The sequence below is a fragment of the Ammodytes marinus genome (assembly GCF_949987685.1).
Source record: "Ammodytes marinus genome assembly, chromosome: 3".
Taxonomy (NCBI): Eukaryota; Metazoa; Chordata; class Actinopteri; order Uranoscopiformes; family Ammodytidae; genus Ammodytes; species Ammodytes marinus.
The window spans coordinates 14642114-14666478 of NC_137232.1; the positions used below are offsets into that span (position 1 = coordinate 14642114).

Sequence of the window (24365 nt, forward strand, 5' to 3'; positions counted from 1 at the left end):
TATAGAGGGTTTTAATGGCCACAACTAAATATACAAATATATTAATTAATACATTAATAATTATACAAATACATAATTAAATGCTTAAATAAAGGTATGAATGAATAATTACACGATTAATAAATTGTAACAATAAGTACATATATGTGTTAAATTTGTGTGAGTGTATATACTGTATATAAATATATATTTAGTTTTGGCCCTTAGAACCCTCCACAGACTGGTAGGTCAACATCCTCTCAATCTAATATCAGCACCTCTTCATTGATATTATATATAAACGGGGCAATTTATATGATTCACATAAATATAAATAACATAAAAACACAACAATGTTCAAATTAAATAAAAAACTGGTTTGAATGAGCAGCAGTGCATGCAGATATTCTGGTCCTGTATAAAGTAAGGCACCAGAGGTTTCCAAAATGAACTTGGTTTACAGTTTACGCGTATAAAACAACAAAAGTCTTCAAGTGTATTAAAGGCAGTCCATCAGAGTGCATACAACAGGTACTGGAGTCATGTGGAGCCGGTGGGTTTCAGGCTTGAACCATTTTCTGCAGCAGTGGCATCTGTCAAAGAACAACAGATTATTAAACATATTGTCAAAACTCTGAAGCTATGAACAAAAACACATTTCTATATCCTACAATTGTTACACAAAGGTTTGAATGGCTGATTTGAAATCCTGTTAAGCTCCAATTGGAGACATAAAGATAATTTAAATTCTAAACTTTACAAAAAAAGTCATACATATAATTTAATTAATTAAAAAACACTATTAAAAATGTAAGTTTTTTTCACACAGAACCAACATTTTCCAAACCCACCACAAACAAAACCATATTATCCTAACTCATGCATTTAATAACTGAGTAAATACTACACATCCACTGACAAATCTAAACAACAGCATGTTTAGCTTACCTTGGACAGATCGACTCCAGTGAGCGCGTTGACGGACACAGGCAGTTCTGCCAGAAGGCGGTTCACCTCGCCCGTCACTCGGTTGTTCTCTCCGCTCAGAATCACGATCTCATTGGTCTTTGCTAACGGAGCCGCAACTTTACCAGCAATCTGAAAACATATGATTCAGTGATTAGTGTTGGAAGGACACAATCAAAACCTCTCCCACATGACATCATCAGAGATCATGTGATGTATTATTCAGCCTCATGATTGATGAATAATTAACATGAAGAACGTGAGCTATCATTGTGTCATGGTTATATGATTAATTCAATGTAAATTTGTCATATGTAGTGCTAGGCCAAAATACTAAAACAAATAGACTACAGTTGAAGTAGAAATAGGATTTATCTGACAGTAATACCGTGGACCAGGGTAGAATTTGGGGAGGATTTAGAGGGATCAATAATTGGATAATACCGCCCAACCCTACCACATGCAGATAGTAAATTTTTGCATGTGTGTTAACAATGAAGTTTTCTTGAACCAAATTAACCAAGTTAAGGAAGCTAGATGTATATTAGAGACTTGGATAAACCCATCTGTGTGTGTGTTACCTTAGGCAGGGCCTCCAGAACGATGGCTATCTTGGCAGCGTCTCCGTACTGCTGGTAGGCCTCAGCCTTCAGCCTCATCTTCTCGGCCTCGGCTTTCCCCACGGCCTCGATGGAGCTGGCCTCCGCCTCGCCGATCATACGGATCTTCTCGGCCTCGGCCTGCGCCATCAGCACCGTCTTTACCCTGGGGAGGGGAACACACGTTAAAACACACACATTAAAACACACGTTAAAACACACACGTTTAAATTACTGAAATCGCTCAAAAACAACTGTTGAGAGGAGAGTGGTACAAATCCTTTCACACGGTATGATGCTGTTCTCTACATGACGTCTGATCGTACAATATTTCAAAATCCTTTAAAATTTGTTTGAAATCCATGATGCAATTGTGTATAGCAGCATATAGCCACATATCAAGCTATAATCAGACGAATACCATGACGTTATCGAAACATTTCTGTGATGCCGATGAACATACATGACACATAAAGTAAATAACTTTTCTATCAGCGTTTATCACATAAGCCTTTTACTCCATTAGGAGAAAATCTGATGAGATCCAACGTATAAACCTTGTGTCGATATTCATGAAATTCAATCACATTTTACTGTTTCCAAAATGCATTTTTGATTCCATATTACTTAATGCTACAAGTGTAAGTAAGTGTTTGCAAAATGGAGGCTGAATGAAAACAGCGGGATTCAGGCCTGTGCTACAGATAATAATCCACCCACCTAGTATGTCTTTAACCCAGGAAATAAAATCAACAAGACGTACGGTTCAGTGATGCTACTTTTAAGATCTTGACCTCTGACCCTCAATGTAGAGCAGATGAAGAATTACAAAGATGGATGTAAAGAAGGTACTGTCCCAAAGACTAAAATGACTTAAAATGACATCTGTATTTTTTGCAAATGACAAGGTAGTACAAAATGTAAACCACTTGGGTGTTTGATTTTTAGCTCTTTACTTGAGATTTCAATTAACTCTTAATTGTTTCTATTTTTTCTTCGTATGAACCAAAAAGGGGAAAGATCTTTGGGAGGATAATGAGAATAAATATCAGCATTTAAATCTTACTCCAAACTTCTCTAAACTAAAAAAAGGAAAATCAGATCTGAATTTCAATCAAACTCCTCTAAAAAACGTCAGAACATGACAGATTTGCAGATCAAAACCACTGACTTTCTAAACTCTCTGCCTCAAACAGCAGGATATTTACTAAGCCTTGCATAAATTAGCATCAAGGTTTTTCAATATGGCGGTTGGATTTCAGATGTAAATCAGCACAGCTGCAGCTCATCGGATTTACATAAAGCTCTTGTAACTAAGGGCCAGACCTTCTGCTGGGATTTACAGTGCTGTGAATGTCTGAAAATCAGTAGTTAAGTTATATCAGTCGAACAGTAATGAGACAAAATGTGAATGTTGAAAGTGTCATGGCGTCTGAATAGCTTACATGTAAATGGGTGTTGAAATCCAAAATAAAAGTTGAAAAACTATTTCCTTTTTCAAATATCTAGTTTGAATAAAATATTTTCAAATGTCTCAACATTATTAAAATAAAAATGTCTTATGTTGATGTTTATTCATTTGTAGCTATAATTGTATATTTTGAAAACCCAATAAAAAGAGGTTAACATTTTTATTTTTATTTTTTAAATGGCTCCAACAAAGCTCATAAAACCATTCTAAACAGGTCTCAGTCCTTGTCGCAGCGGGACCCGGGTTCAAATCAGACCCACGGCCGTTTGCTGCATGTCATCCCCCTCTCTCTCCCATTACCTCTCTACTCTTCAACTATCAAATTAAGTGTAAAACACCTTAAAAATATCTTTAATAAAGAAAAAAAACATGTTTCACTCACTTGTATCCCTCGGCCAGCTGCTGCATCTTGTAAGCCTCGGCCTCTGCGGGCCTCTTCACCGTGGCGATGAGCTCCTTGTCCGTGCGGTCGATCTCTTTCTCCTCGATGGAGATCAGTTTCTTCCTCTGAACCACCTGGATCTCTATCTCCTCCAGACGGATCTTCTGCTGCTCCTTCGCCGCCTGCAGCTCGTAGGCCAGCTGGGCTTCTGCTTTCTGGACACATTAGCACATAGAAGCTCACAGTTCTGAAGCCAAAACAGGGTTCAAAAAGCGTTTTAACAGTAAAATTCAAAGCATGTTCAAGAAATTTCAATAGACATTTTAAAAAACCTGAGGCTTTAAATATAAGCTGGGCCTTGGCTTCCTACATTATAGTAAAGAAAAACGATTTATTGCATTAGCACAACTTAAATCGGGCTTTTGAAATACATGTAAACATGTTAGTCCAAATAAAATCTCACTAAATTGAATTTCTACCACACTTATGAAATGGACAGAGCTGTAAAGTTATCCAAACCACAACTTTAAATGGTACCGTACCAGTTTGCCACTAGCTTACCATTAACGTTAAAGGTCAACCTGAAAAGGGTCCAATGTTAACAAGCTGAATTCGTCTGAAAGGGGGCATATTGTCACCTATCGTAGTGTTGGACATACTCTGGTAAATAAATGGATTCCCCTTCAGTTACTGGGACAAGGACAGTAGTCCAATTTAACGGCGAGCCATAACCCTGGCTCCACTTAACTATGCATGTAAACCTATATGACTCTCAACACACCTGAGGTGACACACACATTAATCACACCTGAGGTGACACACACATTAATCTGAACCCTAGTTTGGTCGCCCACCTTGGTGTTGACTTCCTGGTTGAAAGCAGCTTTCTGCAGCTCCAGTTCTCGTTTGGAGTCGGCCATCTTAGTATCAGCCTGGAACTTGACGTCCATCATCTCCCTCTTACATTCTGCTTCCTAGGAAACCATACAAAAAGTCCATTCAATTAAAAAAACTTTATTGTCTAAACTTTATTGTCTATCGCATACAGCAGTGACAGAAAATTGCCTTCAGTTTGTGGCTCAAACAACATAAATTTCACTCAAGACTCACATAAAATCACACAAAAAGTTCAATAAAACAGTGATAGCATGTGTGTATTTCTCCCTGTTTAAAGAGCATGTTACCCGTATCCCAGCATCCCTCTCTGCCTCCGCCACACCGATGTCCGCGTCTCTCTGCACAGCAGCCGTCTGGGTTTTCCCCAGGGAGCTTAGGTAATCCAGTTTATCATAGACATCCTGCAAACACAAACGAATAGATTAATATAAGGCACATAACTAAGTAAAAATGTATTCATATAGCACCTTTCAAAACCTAGGTTGTATAGATAGATAGATAGATAGATAGATAGATAGATAGATAGATAGATAGATAGATAGATAGATAGATAGATAGATAGATAGATAGATAGATAGATAGATAGATGTGATAGAAATGGACTGTGGGTTCCAGTGAAGCTCTGAGTTCAGCCACTGTCGCTGCACCACACTTCAATTATCTCTTAAAAACAGTATATATTGCCACAGGAACTCTACAGGGAGAATCTCCCGACAGGCAATTATCAGAGCCATGAAGCTGAGAATACTCCCCTAATGAGGCTGTAGATACAAACATATTCAACACAGTGACCTTTTACATTATGGTTTTAGGTCATGTTAAAACTAGATTAAAAACAGGATATCGAGGCTGCTGACTAACAGACATTACACACACACACACACACACTAAACCATATTTTACATGGTTTGTTGGACTCAAAACTATACACACTTAAAAGTTGAGGACAGTTAAGACTCCACACAATCAGAGGAGAGGTAACATTTACAGACACACACACATACACACGCACACACACACACACACACACAAACATATTTAAATCCAAATCCAATCGCAGCCTTTTGTGCAGTCATGTAATTGGACTAGCTTACACCATGATTGCGATTACATTAATCTTGCAGCTCCTTCCACTCACCTTAATAGTGAAGCTGAGGATCTCGATGCCCATCCGGCCCACATCAGGAGCTGCTACCTCCCTCACCAGCTTAGCAAACTGGTCTCTGTCCTGGTAGATCTGCTCCACAGTCAAAGTTCCTGCAAAAGAGACACTCAGTGCGTTTACATGCAGACTCATAATCGGATAACTAAACGAATAAGACCTCAACAGGACTTTTAAACTGCATGTAAACACCTTTATCCGATCTACTTCGGACACAAATCGGCACAATAACGGACAAGAGAAGTCTGATAAGAACACCTAGATAATTCGTTCATTGTCGGCTTTCTCTCTGCATGTATACAGGGATCGGATATCGCATATCGGACTTCTCGTTCTGTGCTTGTGTGCCTGCGCGTGATAGGCTACACCATGGGTTATTGATGGAAGGGAACCGGACGTGGCTCTAAAACCACTTGTTGAAAGCATGGTTGAAAGGGCTACAGCGCCACCTAGCATAGTGGAGAGTGGAGACAGCCATGCATCGGACATTTATCCGATTTCTGAAAGGCCATGTATACTCAGACAAGTGACACGGTCCGTTCGAGTGTCTTGTTCGATATATGTGATAATCCAATCTAGACTGTCAATATCTCCACACAACGTCCATATGTAGCTTGATATTCAAATATCACATTTCACAAACTAGCAGCTGCTTTGTTTCCATCTTGAGTTTTTTGCTTTATTAGATAGTTTGGAGAGACAGACGTGAAATGGGGCAGAAAGGGGAATGACATACAGAGAACGACCACGGGCCGGAACTGAACCCAGGTCTGCTGTGAAGAGGACTGAGCCTAATACACAAAGAGTTTTGTGTATTTTGAAATACGAGGGCAGCAGAATTGTCTTGACCCTTTAGCCTTTAATCCTTTAACCTAATCCCTTAACCTAAGTCAAACAAAGGTCCAGGAGACATTAGGGTTTCTTATGAATGACAGATAAAGCACTGCTGTTCAACACAAACCAATCTACAGCGAAGACGATTACCGGTAGTTGGTTAATACAATATTTTGATTCTTAGAAAAATAATCTGCAACTCTTAATATTCAATTAATTGTTTATTTCAGCCTCCTCATTGTTAAAAATATTTTTCTTCTCCAATTTTATGTTTGTAAATTGACTATATTTTGGTTTTGGACTGTTGGTCGGACAAATAAGACATTTGAGGATGTCACTGGACCCTGTGAAACTGTCAAAGTTGGCATTTCTTAACATTGAGAAAATAACTGGAAGATTTTTCATAAATGACAATAATTGTTGTAACCCAAACCCAATCAGTATATTGTTTACACTGGCATGTCAGAAAACAAATTCAGGTATCCACACAGTTGAATAAAATGAATGTCCGTACCTAGAATGGAGCGCAGATGTCCCTCCAGTGTCTGCAGAACCACAGCTTTGATCTCCATGACGGACTTACCCAGAAACTGCTCACAAGCCACGGCCAGCAAGTCCTTCTCCGTCATGACTTTGATCTGAGGAAGACACAGGGAGAGAGTGACATCATCTCAACTCTGAATAGTTATGCTGCGTTCAATTGTTATCGGAAATCGGGAACTTCCTACGTTTGACAAGGAAAAAGTACAATTGTTTAAGTTGGAATTCTAGGGCAACATTTACCTAGCCTGACTTTGCAGAGATGACACTAGAACATTTTCTTATCTGTAAAGGGGGTCCCTGCAGAAAAAGTTTGGGAACAACTGGTGTAGACATTGGGATGTGGCGTTACCTGACATACGCCTGTGACAGTGATGGCTACTCCCTCTGCCGTCTCCACGTCCTCACAGCGCGGCTGCAGAGTCATGATCTCCAGAGTTATTCTACAGAAAGGACAGTAAGAACATTCATCATTTATCAGCACATGAACAGGGGAAGATATTAATTTTTTTTCTGAATGCTTAATGATTGAATTTTCTTGTATAGTTAAAATAATTACATTAAAATAAAAAATAAATGGACAGTGGGATTTGGATAGGTGGTGTCAGTCCGATATCTGATTAGTGGATTGCAGCCATATCGGACCCGATATCGCTGATGATCGGATTGGTCCCATCCCTAGTCTCAACGTGACCATATGGAATTAAGCCACGCAAAATTATAATGAACTGTTATGTCAATGATATGAAAAATAATATGAAATAATAAATCATTTATAAAATCCTACTCCCCTAAAACCTTTGAAAGATTGATTTAAGATATTGTAATAGCAATTAAGGCCTCATTCTTAGATTAACTTATTCAATGCCTTTTAAAACTTTAAGTTTGCATAGGAACACTTGCAAGCAAAAGCCTTTGTGGTCACACAAGAACTGGACATTACAGCAAAGGTAATATTTCACAATTTATAACATGTGTTAAAACGTTAACCAGCCAACGACAACTACTGCAAAACATTAACCTAAGATGCACTTGACCTGTGACACTGCAGCCTTCAGCCTGTTTAAGCAATAGCACACGAGAGGGAGCATGTTGTCGCTCTATATCAGCACTGCTGTGATTCGGTCGTAGGTACGAGGCCGCAGGCCGAGTGCCGAAGAGAAACACAGCAGTGCTGATATAGAGCGACAACATGCGACCTCGAGTGTGCTATTGCTTTTATACAGCAGTTTTACAACTGAAATTCACAAGTTAACTTTAAAATGTTATCTTTAATCATTTAAGAATGTATTTGCTTCCGCCAACACAAATAGTCCGACAACAGCCAGAGCGGAGCGCGTTGCTAAGCAACAACTTTACGCGAGTGAGCTCGTCTTGCTTTGTTTACTCTGGTCACATTAACCACGGCGGCCCGATGTCCCGTAAAAATCACCAAAGAAACGGAACGGCGGATCTTAATCTAGTTGGTAATAAGGTCCGCTGCCCATTCCAAACCCCCACGCTTCATTTCCCAGAGTTTATGAGTGTATTTCGGCCCGGGGGAAGTAACGTTATACAATGAGGTGGGAAAGCTAGGCTAAAGCTAGATGCTGCGCTCGTATTATTCAGCAGCCTGAGTTTATCTCCACACACTATTGCTGTCTTCAGTAACGTGAGTGTGAGCGACTACCGCACACTGTCTCTGTCTGTGTGTCTGTGTGTGGCAGCGATGCCCTCTCACAGGGGAGAGACTCGCCACAGTCAACCTGAGTCACACACACAGATAACACACAAGTGAAGCTCCGGCTCATCAGTGAGCGGAGTGATTTTGACAGTTGGTCTACAGTTTGGTGAACAGTCCGAGTGATGTTGTTGGCTAATATCAGCACTCCTTCAGAACGCTCAGAAGGTCTCTCGTCCAATCAAATCACTCGCTCAGAACCAACTGCTGTATAAATATCTATAACTTATTTTAATCATAAAATATTTTGGCTGCATACTAGTAAATTTGTGTGTTCATTTAGCACAAATAAGTTTATGGCATTTAACACAGTGTGTGTATTACAAGACAAACAATAGTAGAGTGGCATCCACCCTACTGCAGATAATGGGCCTGAGGAAAATCCAAGGTAGCTAGTCCATTTCAACTGTGGTCTGTTTGAACATTTTATCCAAATTAGTTTGAACAGAAGCTTTTATTAGTAAATCCACTTATCTGTGGGGAACAAAAGCATTTCCACAGAGCCACTTAAAGCTCAGCTCCATTTCACAATAACACAAGTCGACGTCACGGAGTATAAGGGCCAGGTCGAGGAAAAATAAATAAATAAAATTACAATAATAAAGAATAATATTAAAGGTGAAGTAAGCAATTTATTTATGCTAATATAAGTGTTAAATCGCTCTTTATTCAAACAGTGATCACTTACATAATGTGCGCGTTTCATAAGGCCGATCTCTCAGTCAGCTGCTCAGCATCTAATCGGCAAATAAACTTTTTGGGGATCCCGAAACTGATATCCAATCAGCAGAGAGAACGCTACAAACCGGCACCCGTCTCACTGCCTGTGCACGCGCAGAGCAACAGATGGGTGAATGTTTATGTGCCTACAATGGCGGAGCAGGTAAACATCCTTCCCAATGTCTGTTTTGATGGTTTTTATCATGTTTTATCACACTTATTTATCTGAGATGATGCTACATAACCTGCTGCTTGAGGACCGCAGTGCATTAATGTGGTGACATGGGGACGAGGGAGGGGACTGCTAACTGCAGTCAGTGACAGGAAGTTAGCTTAACTGACCATACCGCTTACTCAACCTTTAAGAGTAATTTTAGAGAAGGGAAATTTTTTTTTAAATATAATAGGTAACCTACAAAACCATGGAGAGAGTAGTATTACTGTTTGTCACAGTCAACATGAATTCATGATAACGTGAGGCTGGTATGCCAGAAGATTAAGTATTTCCTTATTTGTAAAAGAAGTAGGCTATAACTTTACAAGATGCTCCACGTTCCTCATAGCCCGGTGCTACCAGACCATCGTACTTCATTTCATTTGTACAGAAGGTCTGGAACTGCTGTAATTGGCAAACGTTCACTCACTTGGAGGCGGGTGTCTGTTGAAGTTTAAAACTATTGGATCTGCTCAGTGCCACTCTGAATTAGCCAACCAATCGCAAAACGTTTGGTCGTGAGACCGGCTTCTGACGGTGCGTTCAGGGAATTCGGAAATTTCCGACTTCACTACATATTGTAGTCTATGGATCTACCGGTACCTGGCAACGGTAACTTGCTAGAGCCTAACATTTAGTTATTTGGATGAGAAAGGTTGTAGGCGCCCATACTTTCCCGAGCAGATGCACTAGAACACAGACAGGTCGCAACTCGGAACTACCAAGTCGGAAATTTCCGAGTTCCGAGTGTAAAGGAACGCAGCATTCAACTGAAACTGGAGCGCGACTTCGACGTCATCGTTCTCAGCCACTTCCTCTGTTTGCTGATTGGACACTCAGAAATTTGTTTGAGCAAAATCCCACTAATACGCCCCATCCCCAGACTGGCAACTGAAGGGAAAATTAAATTTGGGTGGAAGTAGGTGGGCGGGCAGAGCCAGGCTACGTTCCTCATTCTTATGCAGAGGAAAACACTTTTACTCATTTCTCATCTAAAGAAGCAAACAGGCTAAAACCACAACTTCATTCTCATAATATTAATATTTGGGGTGGTAGGATGGCCTAGAGGCCGACCAGTAACCATAAGGTTGCTGGTTCGATCCCCGGCACCAGTTGTTAGTAGTAACACTAGTGGTGGCTGCTATTATATCTACGGTGCCCACAATCTCTACCATTGTGTCATTGAGCAAGACACTTAACCCCAAACTGCTCCAGGGGCGCTGTACTATGGCTGACCCTGTGTGAGGACCCCCTCGGAAGTGTGGTAACTTGAGAGGGGATATGAGAAAAGACACATTTCAAATAGCCTTGTCTAATATTGACTAATAAAGATAACTTAACTTCACTTGTATTAAGACTTTTTTTTTCTTGTAAAATTTCGACTTTCTACTATAATTTTGAGTTGTCTTCTCTCAATGTAGCCCTAACACTGCGCTGTACAATAATGTGTGTGTTCACCTTTGGATGTCTGAGATGAGCCACCAGGCCCAGGCCCAGCTTCCCACATTGTACGACTTGTTATCAGCGCTACAACATCCACCTGAAGAGAACAGACACAGGGACATTAATACAAGAGCTTCACGTTCAATTATTCAATATTGAGGGTGGAGCTTTGAGGCTATAGTACTTTTTCATATGAATGAGTGTCAGTTACATTCAAGCCATCACCAAATGAGTAGACACAAAGTTGATTAAGCCTATCATCTACACAAAACTCTCACTGTATTTCTCAGTATGGCAGCGTTTACAAACTGGTGTCGCCCAATCAAGCCATTTGATTTAAACAAGGGATGTGTAGGTCCCCATAATCACTTAATCCGCCCCTGTAAAGAGCATGGTAAAGAGAGGTGATGGAGAATGTAGGCTAACCACCCGACCCCTTCAGATATAACATCTTATTGGGACTAGCTCAAGAGACACACAAGCTTTCATAGAAACTAACTATTCACACAAATTAATTTAATATTTACACTTATAGCTGTAGCCGCCTGTGCTAATAGCCTAAAGATAACAATAACAGTTAATAACAAAAATCTAACGTCCCTACATTTAAATAACCCGTAATAAGGTCACGAACACTGAGTCATTAGATGATAACAGCAGCTTATGGTGGTTTGTAATTTAAACAGGCAGTGAATATGTTTCTTGAGACAATCTTAGCTATGTTTAGGTTTAGCATCAACATTTAGCTTTGTTAGCTCAGAATAACGTAAGAAGGTGGAAACCATGGAAACGTACCTGAGACCACCAACGCCTCGTTCGGCCCAACAGTCAGACAGGTGCCCATGGTTACTCGCTTTAGCAGCAGAAATAACCGGAAAACAGCTGAATCCTTTACTGAAACGGTGATATAAATGTTATCCGATGATTTTAATCCAGGCGTTCACGTCCTGCACGTCGACTGACACTGACAGCAGCAGCGTGAGCCCCTGCCCAACCTAACGGCTGCTAGTGACGTAACGTTTGTCAACACGGGGACATCGATGAGATACCGAAAAATTAGGCTACATTATGCAAATGTACAAATGTTTCCCCAAATCTTATAGGTATCCTGGCTGAATTCAAAGAATATATTAAAACACTGGCACTAATTGACACAAAGATAGTAACAAAACTATCGAAATATACAAAAATATTTTTTTAAGAGGATTTTATTTATTTCTCTGTTAATTTGTATTGTTTAATATATATATATTAAACAATATATATATATATATATATATATATATATATATATATATATATATATATATACAATCATATGAAAAAGTTTGGGAACCCCTCTCAGCCGGCATTATAATTGACTCTGCTTTCACAAAAAAAATATAAAAGTGGTATGTCTTTAATTTACCAGGAACAGCTAAGTACTGGGATGTTTTCCAAACAAAGATTTTTTGAAAAGCAGTATTTGGTTGTATGAAATAAAATAAAATGTGAAAAACTGGCTGTGCAAAAATATGGGTACCCTTCTGGTTTTGTTGATTTTAATGCCTGTAACACCATGTAAAACTGATGAATTTAAACACAAAGTTGGTTGGATTATGTTGTTAAGCCTTGAACCTCATAGAAATGTCTGTTTAATCATGAGAAAATGTATTTTAGGTGCCTAAATGCAAGTCGCACTTCTCTTTGACTCTCTGCTGAAGTGAGACAGAATGGGATCATCAAAACAGCTCCCAAAAGATCTGAAAAACAAAGATTGTTCATTGTCATGATTTAGGGGAAGGCTACAAGAAGCTTTCCCAAAGGTTTCAATTGTCAATTTCTACTGTAAGGAACGTTGTCAGGGAATGGAAGGACACAGGCACAGTTGCAGTTAAACCCAGGTCTAGCAGACCAAGAAAAGTACAAGAGCGGCATATGCGGCGGATTGTGAGAATGGTTGCACACAACCCAAAGATCACCTCCAAAGACTCGCAAGAACATCTGGCTGCAGATTGTGTATCTGTACATGGTTCAACAAATCAGTGCAATTTGCACCAAAACATCTGTATGGCCGGGTGATGAGAAGGAAGCCCTTTCTGCGCCCACGCCACAGATACAGTTGCATGGAGTATGCAAAAGCTCATTTAGACAAGCCAGATTCATATTGGAAGAAAATGCTTTGGACTGATGAGACAAAAATTAAGTTATTTGGTCTTTATAAAAAGCAGATGTTTTGGTGCAAATTGCGCTGAATTGTTGAAAACGATGTACAGATACACAATCTGCAGCCAGATGTTCTTGCAGGTCTTTGGAGGTGATCTGTGGGTTGTGTGCAACCATTCTCACAATCCTCCACCTATGCCGCTCCTGTTTTTTTCTTGGTCTGCCATGCCTGGGTTTAACTGCCACTGTGCCTGTGTCCTTCCATTTCCTGACAACGTTCCCTACAGTCGAAATTGACAATTGAAACCTTTGGGAAAGCTTCTTGTAGCCTTCCCCTAAACCATGACAATGAACAATCTTTGTTTTTCAGATCTTTTGGGAGCTGTTTTGATGATCCCATTCTGTCTCACTTCAGCAGAGAGTCAAAGAGAAGTGCAACTTGCATTTAGGCACCTAAAATACATTTTCTCATGATTAAACAGACATTTCTATGAGGTTCAAGGCTTAACAACATAATCCAACCAACTTTGTGTTTAAATTCATCAGTTTTACATGGTGTTACAGGCATTAAAATCAACAAAACCAGAAGGGTACCCATATTTTTGCACAGCCAGTTTTTCACATTTTATTTTATTTCATACAACCAAATACTGCTTTTCAAAAAATCTTTGTTTGGAAAACATCCCAGTACTTAGCTGTTCCTGGTAAATTAAAGACATACCACTTTTATATTTTTTTTGTGAAAGCAGAGTCAATTATAATGCCGGCTGAGAGGGGTTCCCAAACTTTTTCATATGACTGTATATATATATATATATATATATATATACACAGTCTGTCACAAATTATTATGCAAATTGGAATTAGGCCTAAGTGTCATAAACATTTAATTTTTTGTATTTTATTAAAACTCATGGATGGTATTGTGTCTCAGGACGCTTTGGATCATTGAAATCAATCTCAGACACCTGTGATAATCAGTTTGCTAAGTAAGCCCAATCAAAGGAAATCTACTTAACAAGGACGTTCCACATGATAAGCAGGCCACAGGTTTCAAGCAATATGGGAAAGAAAAAGGATCTCTCTGCTGCCTAAAAGCATCAAATAGTGCAATACCTTGGACAAGGTATGAAAACATTAGATATTTCACGAAAACTTGAGTGTGATCATCGTACTGTGAAGAGATTTGGCTGATTCAGAGCACAGACGGGTTCGTTCGGATAAAGGTAATATGAGGAAGGTTTCTGCCAGACAAATTCATCTGAATAGGAGAGCAGCTGCTAAAATGCCATCACAAAGCAGCAGACAGGTATTTGAAGCTTCTGGTGCCTAAGGTGTAGGATCCAGAAGTTTGCAGTTGTGCATAAACCTATTATTCTGCCACCCCTAAACAATGATCACAAGCTGAAACAGTTGCAGTAGGCTCAGGAATACATGAAGACTCATCTTCAAACAGTCTTGTTTACTGACGAGTGCCATGCAACCCTGGATGGTCGGATGGATGGAGTAGTGGATGATTGGTGAATGGCCACAATGTCCCAACAAGGCTTTGACGGCAGACAGGAGGTTGCGGAGTCATGTTTTGGGCCTGAATCATGGGGAGAGAGCTGGTTGGCACCTTCAGGGTCCCTGACGGTGTGAAAAAGGACCTTGGCAAAGTATGTAGAGTTTCTGACTCACCACTTTCTTCCGTGGTACAAAAAGAAGGACAGTGCCTTCCGTAGTAAAATCATCTTCATGCATGACAATGCACCATCTCATGCTGCAAAGAATACCTCTGTGTCACTGGCTGCTTTGGGCATAAAAGGAGAGAAACTCATGGTGTGGCCCCCATCTTCCCCTGACCTCAACCCTATTGAGAACCTTTGGAGCATCCTCAGGCAAAACATTTATGAGGTTGGGAGGCAGTTCACATCAAAACAGCAGCTATCTGTATCTGGCATCCTGCAAAGATATTCAAGCAGAAACTCTCCAAGAACTCACAAGTTCAATGGATGCAAGAATTGTGAAGGTGATATCAAAGAAGGGGTCCTATGTTAACATGTAACTTGGCCTGTTAAGATATTTTTGATTTAAATAGCTTTTGATTTCACTAAATATGACCTCCTAATGCTGCAAATTCAACAAATGACCATTTTTATATGTATGTGTAACAATACAAATTAACAGAGAAATAAATAAAATCCTCTTCAAAAATATTTTTGTATATTTCGACCGACCGATCAATATATATATATATATATATATAGTATATATTGATTTATATATTGAGAATTGAGAAAACAATGATTATTATTATCTTTACCTTTATTTTACCAGGCAAGAATTGCTTGAGATCAATAGGCCTACCTCTTTTTCGAGCAAGGCCTGGCCAAAATGGCAGCAGTAAAATATACTAGGCTAGCGAAATATAAGACTTTAAACCTAAAAAGAAAGCACAGACATGAGAAAAGGAGACACATACAGCCCAAAGGGTGAAGAAGGAGAACGAGGAGGTGGATACACACTAAAAGAACAATTTTGTGATGATGATAAAATACTATGCAGTGAAACATTTACACACTCCAAAATGCCATTAAAAAACTTGTGAGCCAAGTTTTGCCAACTATGATTATGTTACTTTAAATTGTGTGAAAATAATCACTGCTGATCAAGAAAGAGTATGCGATTTGGAACGCAGGGATAATTGACAGATTTTGTGTGTTGTAGTTCCACTTTGACCACCAGAGAGCTTGAACGACAGATTCTACGTCTGAAAACACACAGAGTCTGACATTGAAGGAATGACTGAGGAGGAGCAGAACAGCAATGGTGATCAGAATCATCCGTAACCTGAGAGAAAAACTGTGAAATGCTTTAATACATCCAATACAGTGCTGCAAGGATTCTGAAGAGGGTGTGCAAACATGATCACATCACCCCCATCCTGAAATCTCTACACTGGCTCCCTGTCCCACTCAGAATTGGGTCTCCCTGCTTACCACCAGTGCCTTCACGGACATGCCTGCAGGAACTCCTCACACAGTTAATTTTTGCTCTTTTATTACCTTTCTTTTCATATACATTTCTGTATTGTACATTGTAAGTGTCATCATATAAAATAAATAGATAAATGTGTTCAATAAAAAATATATAAACATATCGTCCTGTAATAGTTCACATTTTAGTGCTGTGTCCAACAACAACAACAACAACTGCATCCTCCTGTGCTTGATCTGCATTCACTTCCTGTTTGGTGATGTCACTCGGGGTGGCCACGGGGTTGTCATAGCAGCCTTCTTCACAGACAGAGGATGAGGCGGTATCAGGGTGAGTGCGGGCGGCTGGCGTTGGCACAGCGTTAAAGGTGATGAAGCCGATGAGAATAATCACCAGGGAAACGATGTAGAGAACTGAGAACTGAAGGAAGAAAACAGGTTGGAATTAGTACATGATGTTTTAAAAAACTTTTTTTTATTGGGGCCTATTATTATATTTTGTATTGTGGACAGAGAGTAGTTACAAGGGTCTTTAAACAATGTTTTATAAAGACTTAGGTAGAGCTTAACATAAGCAGTTACAGTTCTATTGCTTTTTTACTAAGAGTTCGGAATTGAGCAAAAGGTGATTTTGGCGCCATCTAGTGGTGGGAACTTGGTCAATGTATTCAAACGCTGCTAACCACTAGCCTACAGATCATTTAGGCCTATCATCATTGATGAACCTGGCAAAGAACATCATACAGTTATAAAAATTACATTTCCAATAAAATGAATAAGACTGGGGATGGGAGAGTGAGAGGAAAATCTTACAAGAAATAAACAAAACAAAGAAGGCCTACAACAGGGTTCGACATAACGTATAGCCCGATGGCCCGGGGCCAGTAAAATCATATGCAGGGCAAGTTGATTGGCCAGTCACTGTCCCGCCTGGGCCAGTGACTGGCCAATCACAGTTCAGTATCTTTTTGTAGACTACCTTTTTTGTAGACTATCATGGTTCATTGAAATGCGCGTTGAGAGTCGTAATGAAAGCAGTGTTTATTTAAGACTCAATATAATAAACCTAATAAAATATATTTTTTAATGGACAACCGATGCGTGGGCGTTTTGACAGGTGGAGCAAGAAGCGGGTGCACTCTCGCTCCGTTGGCAGAGCTGCCTACCGTCCGCCTGCGAGTCGACAAATCAATCGACTTGCTTTGCCCCCTTTCTTTCTTCCCACAGCAGAGGTTGAGGTGCAGAAAGTGATAACTGCGCTTTTCCTTTATCTGCCACCGTAATGTTACAGTATTTGCATACAAGCCCCAATGGTAATACAAATGAGAGGCGTTATTTAAACGCTGTGAATGCGTCTCCGGTGATTGTGTCGGTTGTAGACAGAAACGAACGGAGGGACTCCGCTCACTGTACAGTTCCTATAGTCGCGCAGTTTGGCACTGTGTTTTCAGGCTCGAGACATTCAATCAAATCGCGGAAGTCTTTCCCATTGAAATCGCTAACGGGGAGAATATCCCCGGTTATTATTTTAGCCACAAACCACAGTTCATCTGCGCGGCGGCTCACTCGCTGGCGAGATCACACGGTGAAACGCTGCTGTGATCGGACGAAGGCATTGTGTGTTTCTAAGGTGATTTAACGTCATAGTCTTAGACGAGCGTTTAACTTATGCTGCATATTTTGCACTGCATTGTTTTTTATCAATAGTTTGAAAAAATGGTCCCACACCGGACTCTTATGTGAAGCTGACACTTCATGGAGAAGTGACACTCCTGCAGCGCGCTCACGACCAGACGTGAACTCACATACACGGTGAAATATCCCATTAAAAACACGGCATAACCCCCTGATTTTCGTATTTCTATTCTATTTTTAAAGTCAACTTGAGCGCAAGTGGAAAACCGGTCATTCGGTCGACACATTCACATCCCTAATGCATATAGAGAAAGTAAAAAACAGCCTACCACACCACAAAGAATGATCAGACCTTCATCTCTTTTTTTTTTTTATGTTTGAACATGACTTCTGCAGGTGAACTATTCATTAAACTGCCCAAATTCAAGAATAAAAACAATCAAAAATCATAAAATCAAACTACTGGACTTTAAAATACTGGCCGACTCTTTCAACATACTTTCAGTTGTAGGCTTCTAATTCAATATGTTTGCCTGGTTTTATATTATGTGTATGAGCAATATCAACATTTCATATAATTAACTAAAATAAAAATAACCAAATCTAAAGGGAATATCTATACTGTTACAGTATAGATATTCCCTTTAGATCTGGTTATCTTTCTTTATTTTTCTAATACAGGTATTATAATTATTGACACTAAATTATGAAGAAAAAAAAAGTGTGTGCAGGGCCAGTGAAAATATACAAGGGGCCAGTAAAACTCAGATCCACTGGCCCGGCGGGCCAGTAGGAAAAAAAAGTTATGTTGAACCCTGTACAATACCTCACACTACAGTTTTTTTCGATTGCTAAACCACAGTGGGCACAACTGGAACGACAAGTGCAAAACTCTAACTACACTATGACAGCAGCGGTTCATGTGGACCAAACTGTGGCTCGTTTTTCATTGCTTAAACACAAATTTCAAAACTTTACACACTTATCTCATGGCTTAACCACAGCCTGCACAACAATGTGGATTTCTAGCACTTTGTTCAAATGCTAACACACAGCTGTCACAACTGTAGACCACACATTCAAAACAGAATGGATATCAGAATAGTGCATTTCAAACACTGCTGATTGCAATTTCAACTGAAACACTAAGAAGGTGTCTTGTTTTAGACTGGTTAGTGAACATACTGTATATACAGTATAGGGAAAGCTCAAAAATAGGAAGACTGGTTGTTGGAGGGAGAAAAGAAGCAGTGAGACTGGATGTGTGGAGGAAGACCTAGAAGACATTGAGCTGTAATTTCTGATGAAATACAGTAAGGGCAACACTGATAGACCCTGTTGTGAATCATGGTCTCTCATTGAGAGAGGCAGGGTTGAGGGTGCACCGCAATCTGCAAAGATCTAAAGTTGCATCTGTAATACGGAGTTTCAAGCAAACAAAAATGTAAGAGTTGCACCCTTACAGTAAATGACAACATTACAGGAATTGATTTCTGTATTACAATTATAGAATATTTACACAGATAAATACTACATTTGGAAATGTTATCACTAAAATATAAAATAAAAAGATGTATCTATTGAAGCAAACTTCATTTATTTTTGTTTACCTAAACATAACTGGTATGTTATAAAATAAACAATTTCATGTGAAATTATTTCACTCATTCCTCAAAGAAAATATTGCTTTATTTGTGTGAAGTAACTCAAATTATTCAAAACTGTAAAAATTAAAAGTTTGTCATTTGTGTATTGGGGTTTGATGCATGTTCTGAGTGACAGTGTGTGTTATCTCAAAGAAGCTGGTTCATAGTGTTTGCTGCACTGAGCCTATTTTGCAGGTGAAGTGAACTGTTCAGCTTCAGTGACTTTTGGTAGTGCAGACTGTAGTTAGAGTTTTGCACATTGAGCTACAGTTGTGCCCACTGTGGGTTAGCAATCGAAAAAAACTGTAATCAATACAGTGCTTTCGTAAATACACTTGTCACTTTCCACAATTAAGGATTTATGACACACTAGTTTAAAGCAAGTTATGTAACTTATACAAGCGAGATGTGGAAACCTGAAACCTCCTGAACAACATTTGCATTTGTATGATTTTTTTTAAATCAAGGACTCGGAGAAGGAGATGTTATAAGGATTTTTTTTTTTTTACAAGCCCAAATGGGTATTTATTTGGTCATAAAGCATGTATGGAGGTTGATCTTTAATAAAGTGGAGCAAACAGGTTAGGTAGCATAAAATGAAAATATTTACGTTAAGAAAAAGAGCATTATTTGAGTTAATTAGTTTAAAATGTTTCAGTATATGTTGTCCTTAATGTTATGGATGTAAATGATTGTACATTTTCAGATGCAGCACATGTTGAAATATACATTGTTTAAAGGTCATTGAAAGGATTTCAGACCCCTACGTTTATGAACTATGTAAATGGCTTGCATTTCTATGAGAACTCATGAAATTGAAATGACAATCTAACTTTTGACCAATCATTACAGCTGCTGCTTTAGCCTTCAGCAGGTCGCTGTGACCCAGAGAGAGAAATAAAGGTTTTAATGTTTCTGTAATGTTTGAGAGAATACATTAGAACTTTAAATTACATTTTGCAAAACCATCAAAACCACTAATGTGTTGAACCACCATTGACGAGCCCCAGAAAATATTAATTTTCACAACAAAAATGTTACATTCGTTGTAACTTTGTCCCGGTTGAGTGTGTGTGTGTGTGTGTGTGTGTGTACATGCATGCAGGTTTGTGTGTGTGTGTGTGTGTGTGTGTGTGTGTGTGTGTGTGTGTGTGTGTGTGTGTGTGTGTGCTCACCTTGTACTGGAAGAGGAAGAGCCCACAGAATAGACTTAACAGGTCGGCAGTGAGCAGTGACAGGTTGACGGATGTGGCGCTGCTTAGTTTCATCACGATGGGCATACAGCTGTACAGCGCATACATACACAATGCAAAGGCAGAGAACAGCAGGACTAAGAGGAGGGAGGGAGACACACACACACATACACACACAAACACACACACAGAAACACACACACACACACACATACACACACACAAGGGTAAGTTAAGTTCGATTTAGGTCAAGTCAAAGGTGCTTTATAGTCATAGAAAAAATAATGTAAAGGTGGAGTCAGCGATTCTTGAGAATGCTTGTTGTCAAAATCACTTTTTTTGTCAAAATCAGTGACTTAAGGAGACTGTTGTAAATACACAGCCTAGGCTCTGTAAACTGGTATGTTAAAAGAAAGAAAGAAGGGGGAACCAACATAGCTAGAAGCATACCTGTTTACAGAGCCTATAGACAAAGTTTTTTTTCAGTGCGCAAATCAGATATTCACTGATTTTGACAACAAGCTTCTCCAGAATCGCTGACTGCACCTTTAACATTTTCATAGTAATTGATAAACAAAAACTCACCGACTTGCCAGCTCCACTGAATGGCAGCGACTTCATTACGTTCCAGGATCAGCCTTCATAAAAAGGGGAAAAAAACACCAGATTAATATTAATGTTTAACGATTCCCTAAAACTGATCACACACACACACACACACACACACACACACACACACACACACACACACACACACACACACACAGACTTACATCTGTATGGAGCTGATGACTGTGCCGAACAGACCGACCATGCCCAGAAACTCCTCCCGGCTCAGGTTCTTCACGGTGTATTCCTGACTCACGTTGGACACGGCGTACAGCGTCGCACTGAGCAGCACCAGACCGTCGCCTAGCAAGATGTTGGAGGCTACGGAGAGATAAAATATGTCATCACTGTGGTACAATATTGTTAAAACTAGAAATAACGCCTGGTGGTTATTTGCATCCATACAATTGCTGAACAGTGAAAGTCTAGTGGTGGTAGGCAATGATTTAAAGAAGGTAAAGCTCCTGAGAAGCATCAATATGGGACATGGTCACTGTGACCTCACACTATGAGAGGTCGCAGTAACCTTTGACCACTAAAATCTAATCAGTTCATTCTCTACTCAAAGTGTACGTTTGTGCCAAATTTGACAAAAAATCAATAAGTGTTCTTGAGATATTGCGCACACAAAAATGCTTATGCAACATCAAGATTGTTTTCTAAAGAAATCCAAATTTGGTTAGATATTGCCAAATTTGCATATTTATTCAAACATGTCTGAAACATATTGTAATACAAAAAATATTCACCTGCAGTGTCTTGTCATATAACTTGACAGTTTCATGAACAGAACTAAAGTCCAAAGAGATTAATATGGTGAAGAACTATTGAGTGAGTATAACTATAAACTGTTGTCAGAGGCCCTTACTGGATCCCTGGTCCCTTCCCGCCAGCAGGTCTGCCGCCACCATGGCGCCGACCCCCAGCAGACAGACGCAGACGGCCACGTAGTGAACCGGACGGTAACGTGTCTTCAGAAAGAACCAGGAGAGGACCATCAGGACCGGCACCACAAAGCAGTCCAACAGCTGGAGGAGGAACATACGGAAACACAACTATCGGTTAATTTAATACACATACACACAACTCTGTGGATGTATTTCATAAAAATATATTAATATGTATTCAAATGTATGATATTTTATTGCAGTTTTTGAAAGCGGACATTTTTGTCCTCAATTGCATTAAAGGGTCACACACATGTACACAGTGCGTTATAACCACCTTATGAAAATCAAGCCATTTGCAGTAACAGCCAAAAAAATTAGAGAAAAATACACACACACACACACACACACACACACACACACACACACACACACACAAACATACACATATACGAACACACACACACACACACCTCACCTGTATGCTGGTGAGTGTTGTGTACTGGTAAGCTTTCACCACGGTGTAGTTTGCCTGAACGTCCACCAAACCCAGCAGGAAATACTTCCACCAGCGCTTCTTCAGGATCTGTAAGATATTTCCATCTCCTACGTTTTAAAGGAAAAACAACCCGGAACTTCAGTATTTACATTTGTTTGTTTCATCATCAACAATATTAATCACTGCTGCTAGCTGTAGACATCCCTGTTTGTTCTATTAATTTGGTAGGAAATGTGGACATGCATTTCATCATTGACCCTCTATGTGTCAAGAAATTGCATGCATTACAATCGTCACTTTGAACTAGTTCGATAAAAAGATAGATAGGAAGTGCTTAGTGTAGGAAAGAAAGCATTTATTTAAAAAAAAATGCTGACTCCACCTTTAATTTAAAAGAATACAACTCCTGTGTGGTATTGTGCATAGACTGTATCTAAAAGATTTTGTGTGTTGTGCCCAGGGGTGTGTGTTGTTACCAGTCCTACAGAGCAGCATGGTGGTGTACGTGGCACACAGCAGCGCGTAGTTAAACAGGCTTTGCAGCATCGGTGTGTTCACATGGAAGTCAGAGGCCAGATACTGGGAGGAGATGGCTGTCCCACAGATCAGGCAGGCCAGACCCTGTCCCATCGCCAACGTCCGGGCAAGCTGCCTGAGAAATACAATTATTCACTTTAGAAGATTGATACCAATCTCAGGTTAGTATAGTAAATATGAAGCAACAGGGTTGCTGCAATAGTATAAATAAAAGGTCCAAAATTTACATTAAGTTGTTTTTTTGTCTGAAGCTTGTCTGTTTGCGTCTGTATATTTGTCCTATACAACCATCTTAAATGGCCATTATCTCAAAAACTCTGAGCCAAAAATCTCGAAAGCGCTAACATCAACTTAAAAATGAAATAAAGATTTTAACTCTGGCTTTAACATCTAGATGTTTTGTTTACGGATACTTAGTTAGATTATTCTCACTATTTGTTGGCAGAAATGTCTCCAAATGTTGATAGGCCTACTCTTTGTTAAGGAGGTTTAATTAATTTCCCCCCGTTTTGTCTTGAGGACTGTCACTATCAATAATTCTCACACGTGGCCCAAATAAATCTTCTATGCACCTCTAAACTCACCAGGTAAAAACTTCCTTATGGTTGAACTTCCCGATCCTGCTCATAAATCCATTTCTCTGGTGCTGGATGGTCCCGTATCTGGATCCATCATCGGCCTGTTTAGTAGGACTATCCATGTTGGAGAGAAAAATCCACACTGAGTTTCAAACTGTAGAAGCTTTTAAACTGCTTGACTTTCAATGACTGATTAACTGAGTGTCCCGGGGCAAAGATTACTCCTTCACTTATCTGTGTGAGGCGGAATAATGTGTTGGAGAAGATTTGCAGATCGTTAGAGATAAGAATCGATGATGAAAGGTTCCTATTGTTAGCACACTCATCTGTTGATGAGATAAACATTTAGGCTGGACGACTAGTGCTGCATCATTGCTTTATTATTATGAAAATTGCAGCATAAAAACTAATCTAAGTACTGCTCTTAATTACGATTTTTAAAATTGTGGCACTGTTCAATTTTGAGATCTTTGTCTATTTTGCTTCCATAACATTTGTTCTTTCATATAGCCTAGTATAAATCAATGGTCCAGAATGTAATTTTTTCTTTTTAAAATCATGCCGAAAATGCATTTCTAAGACCTATATCTCTAAAATGAGAAAAAGCTGTATCCAAAATATGTTCTGTAAAAACTTTGGACACTAATATGCTGTTAACATTAAATAAATACTTTAAGTTTGGCTTTACCTAGATCTAGATTGTTGGTTTTTCAAGAGTTACAAATCGACAC

The 24365-nt window shown here is 39.4% G+C and overlaps 2 protein-coding genes across 2 annotated transcripts; both read right to left on the reverse strand.

Annotated features, from left to right (window-relative positions):
- Positions 1 to 539: 539 nt before the first annotated feature.
- On the reverse strand, positions 540 to 11771 carry LOC307270925 (flotillin-2; the record flags this gene model as incomplete). Its single annotated transcript, XM_080053539.1, has 11 exons — positions 540 to 572; positions 928 to 1077; positions 1527 to 1710; positions 3398 to 3612; positions 4252 to 4371; positions 4582 to 4695; positions 5433 to 5551; positions 6805 to 6928; positions 7183 to 7273; positions 10943 to 11024; positions 11723 to 11771. 11 exons carry the CDS (start codon positions 11769 to 11771, stop codon positions 540 to 542), a joined length of 1281 nt encoding a protein of 426 aa, XP_079909665.1.
- Positions 11772 to 16228: 4457 nt separating this feature from the next.
- Positions 16229 to 23756, reverse strand: LOC307248334 (solute carrier family 35 member F2-like; the record flags this gene model as incomplete). The annotated part of the gene is made up of 8 exons (XM_080024737.1): positions 16229 to 16471; positions 20507 to 20661; positions 21110 to 21162; positions 21298 to 21454; positions 22002 to 22161; positions 22499 to 22626; positions 22996 to 23171; positions 23641 to 23756. 8 exons carry the CDS (start codon positions 23754 to 23756, stop codon positions 16229 to 16231), a joined length of 1188 nt encoding a protein of 395 aa, XP_079880863.1.
- Between the last annotated feature and the right edge of the window lie 609 nt (positions 23757 to 24365).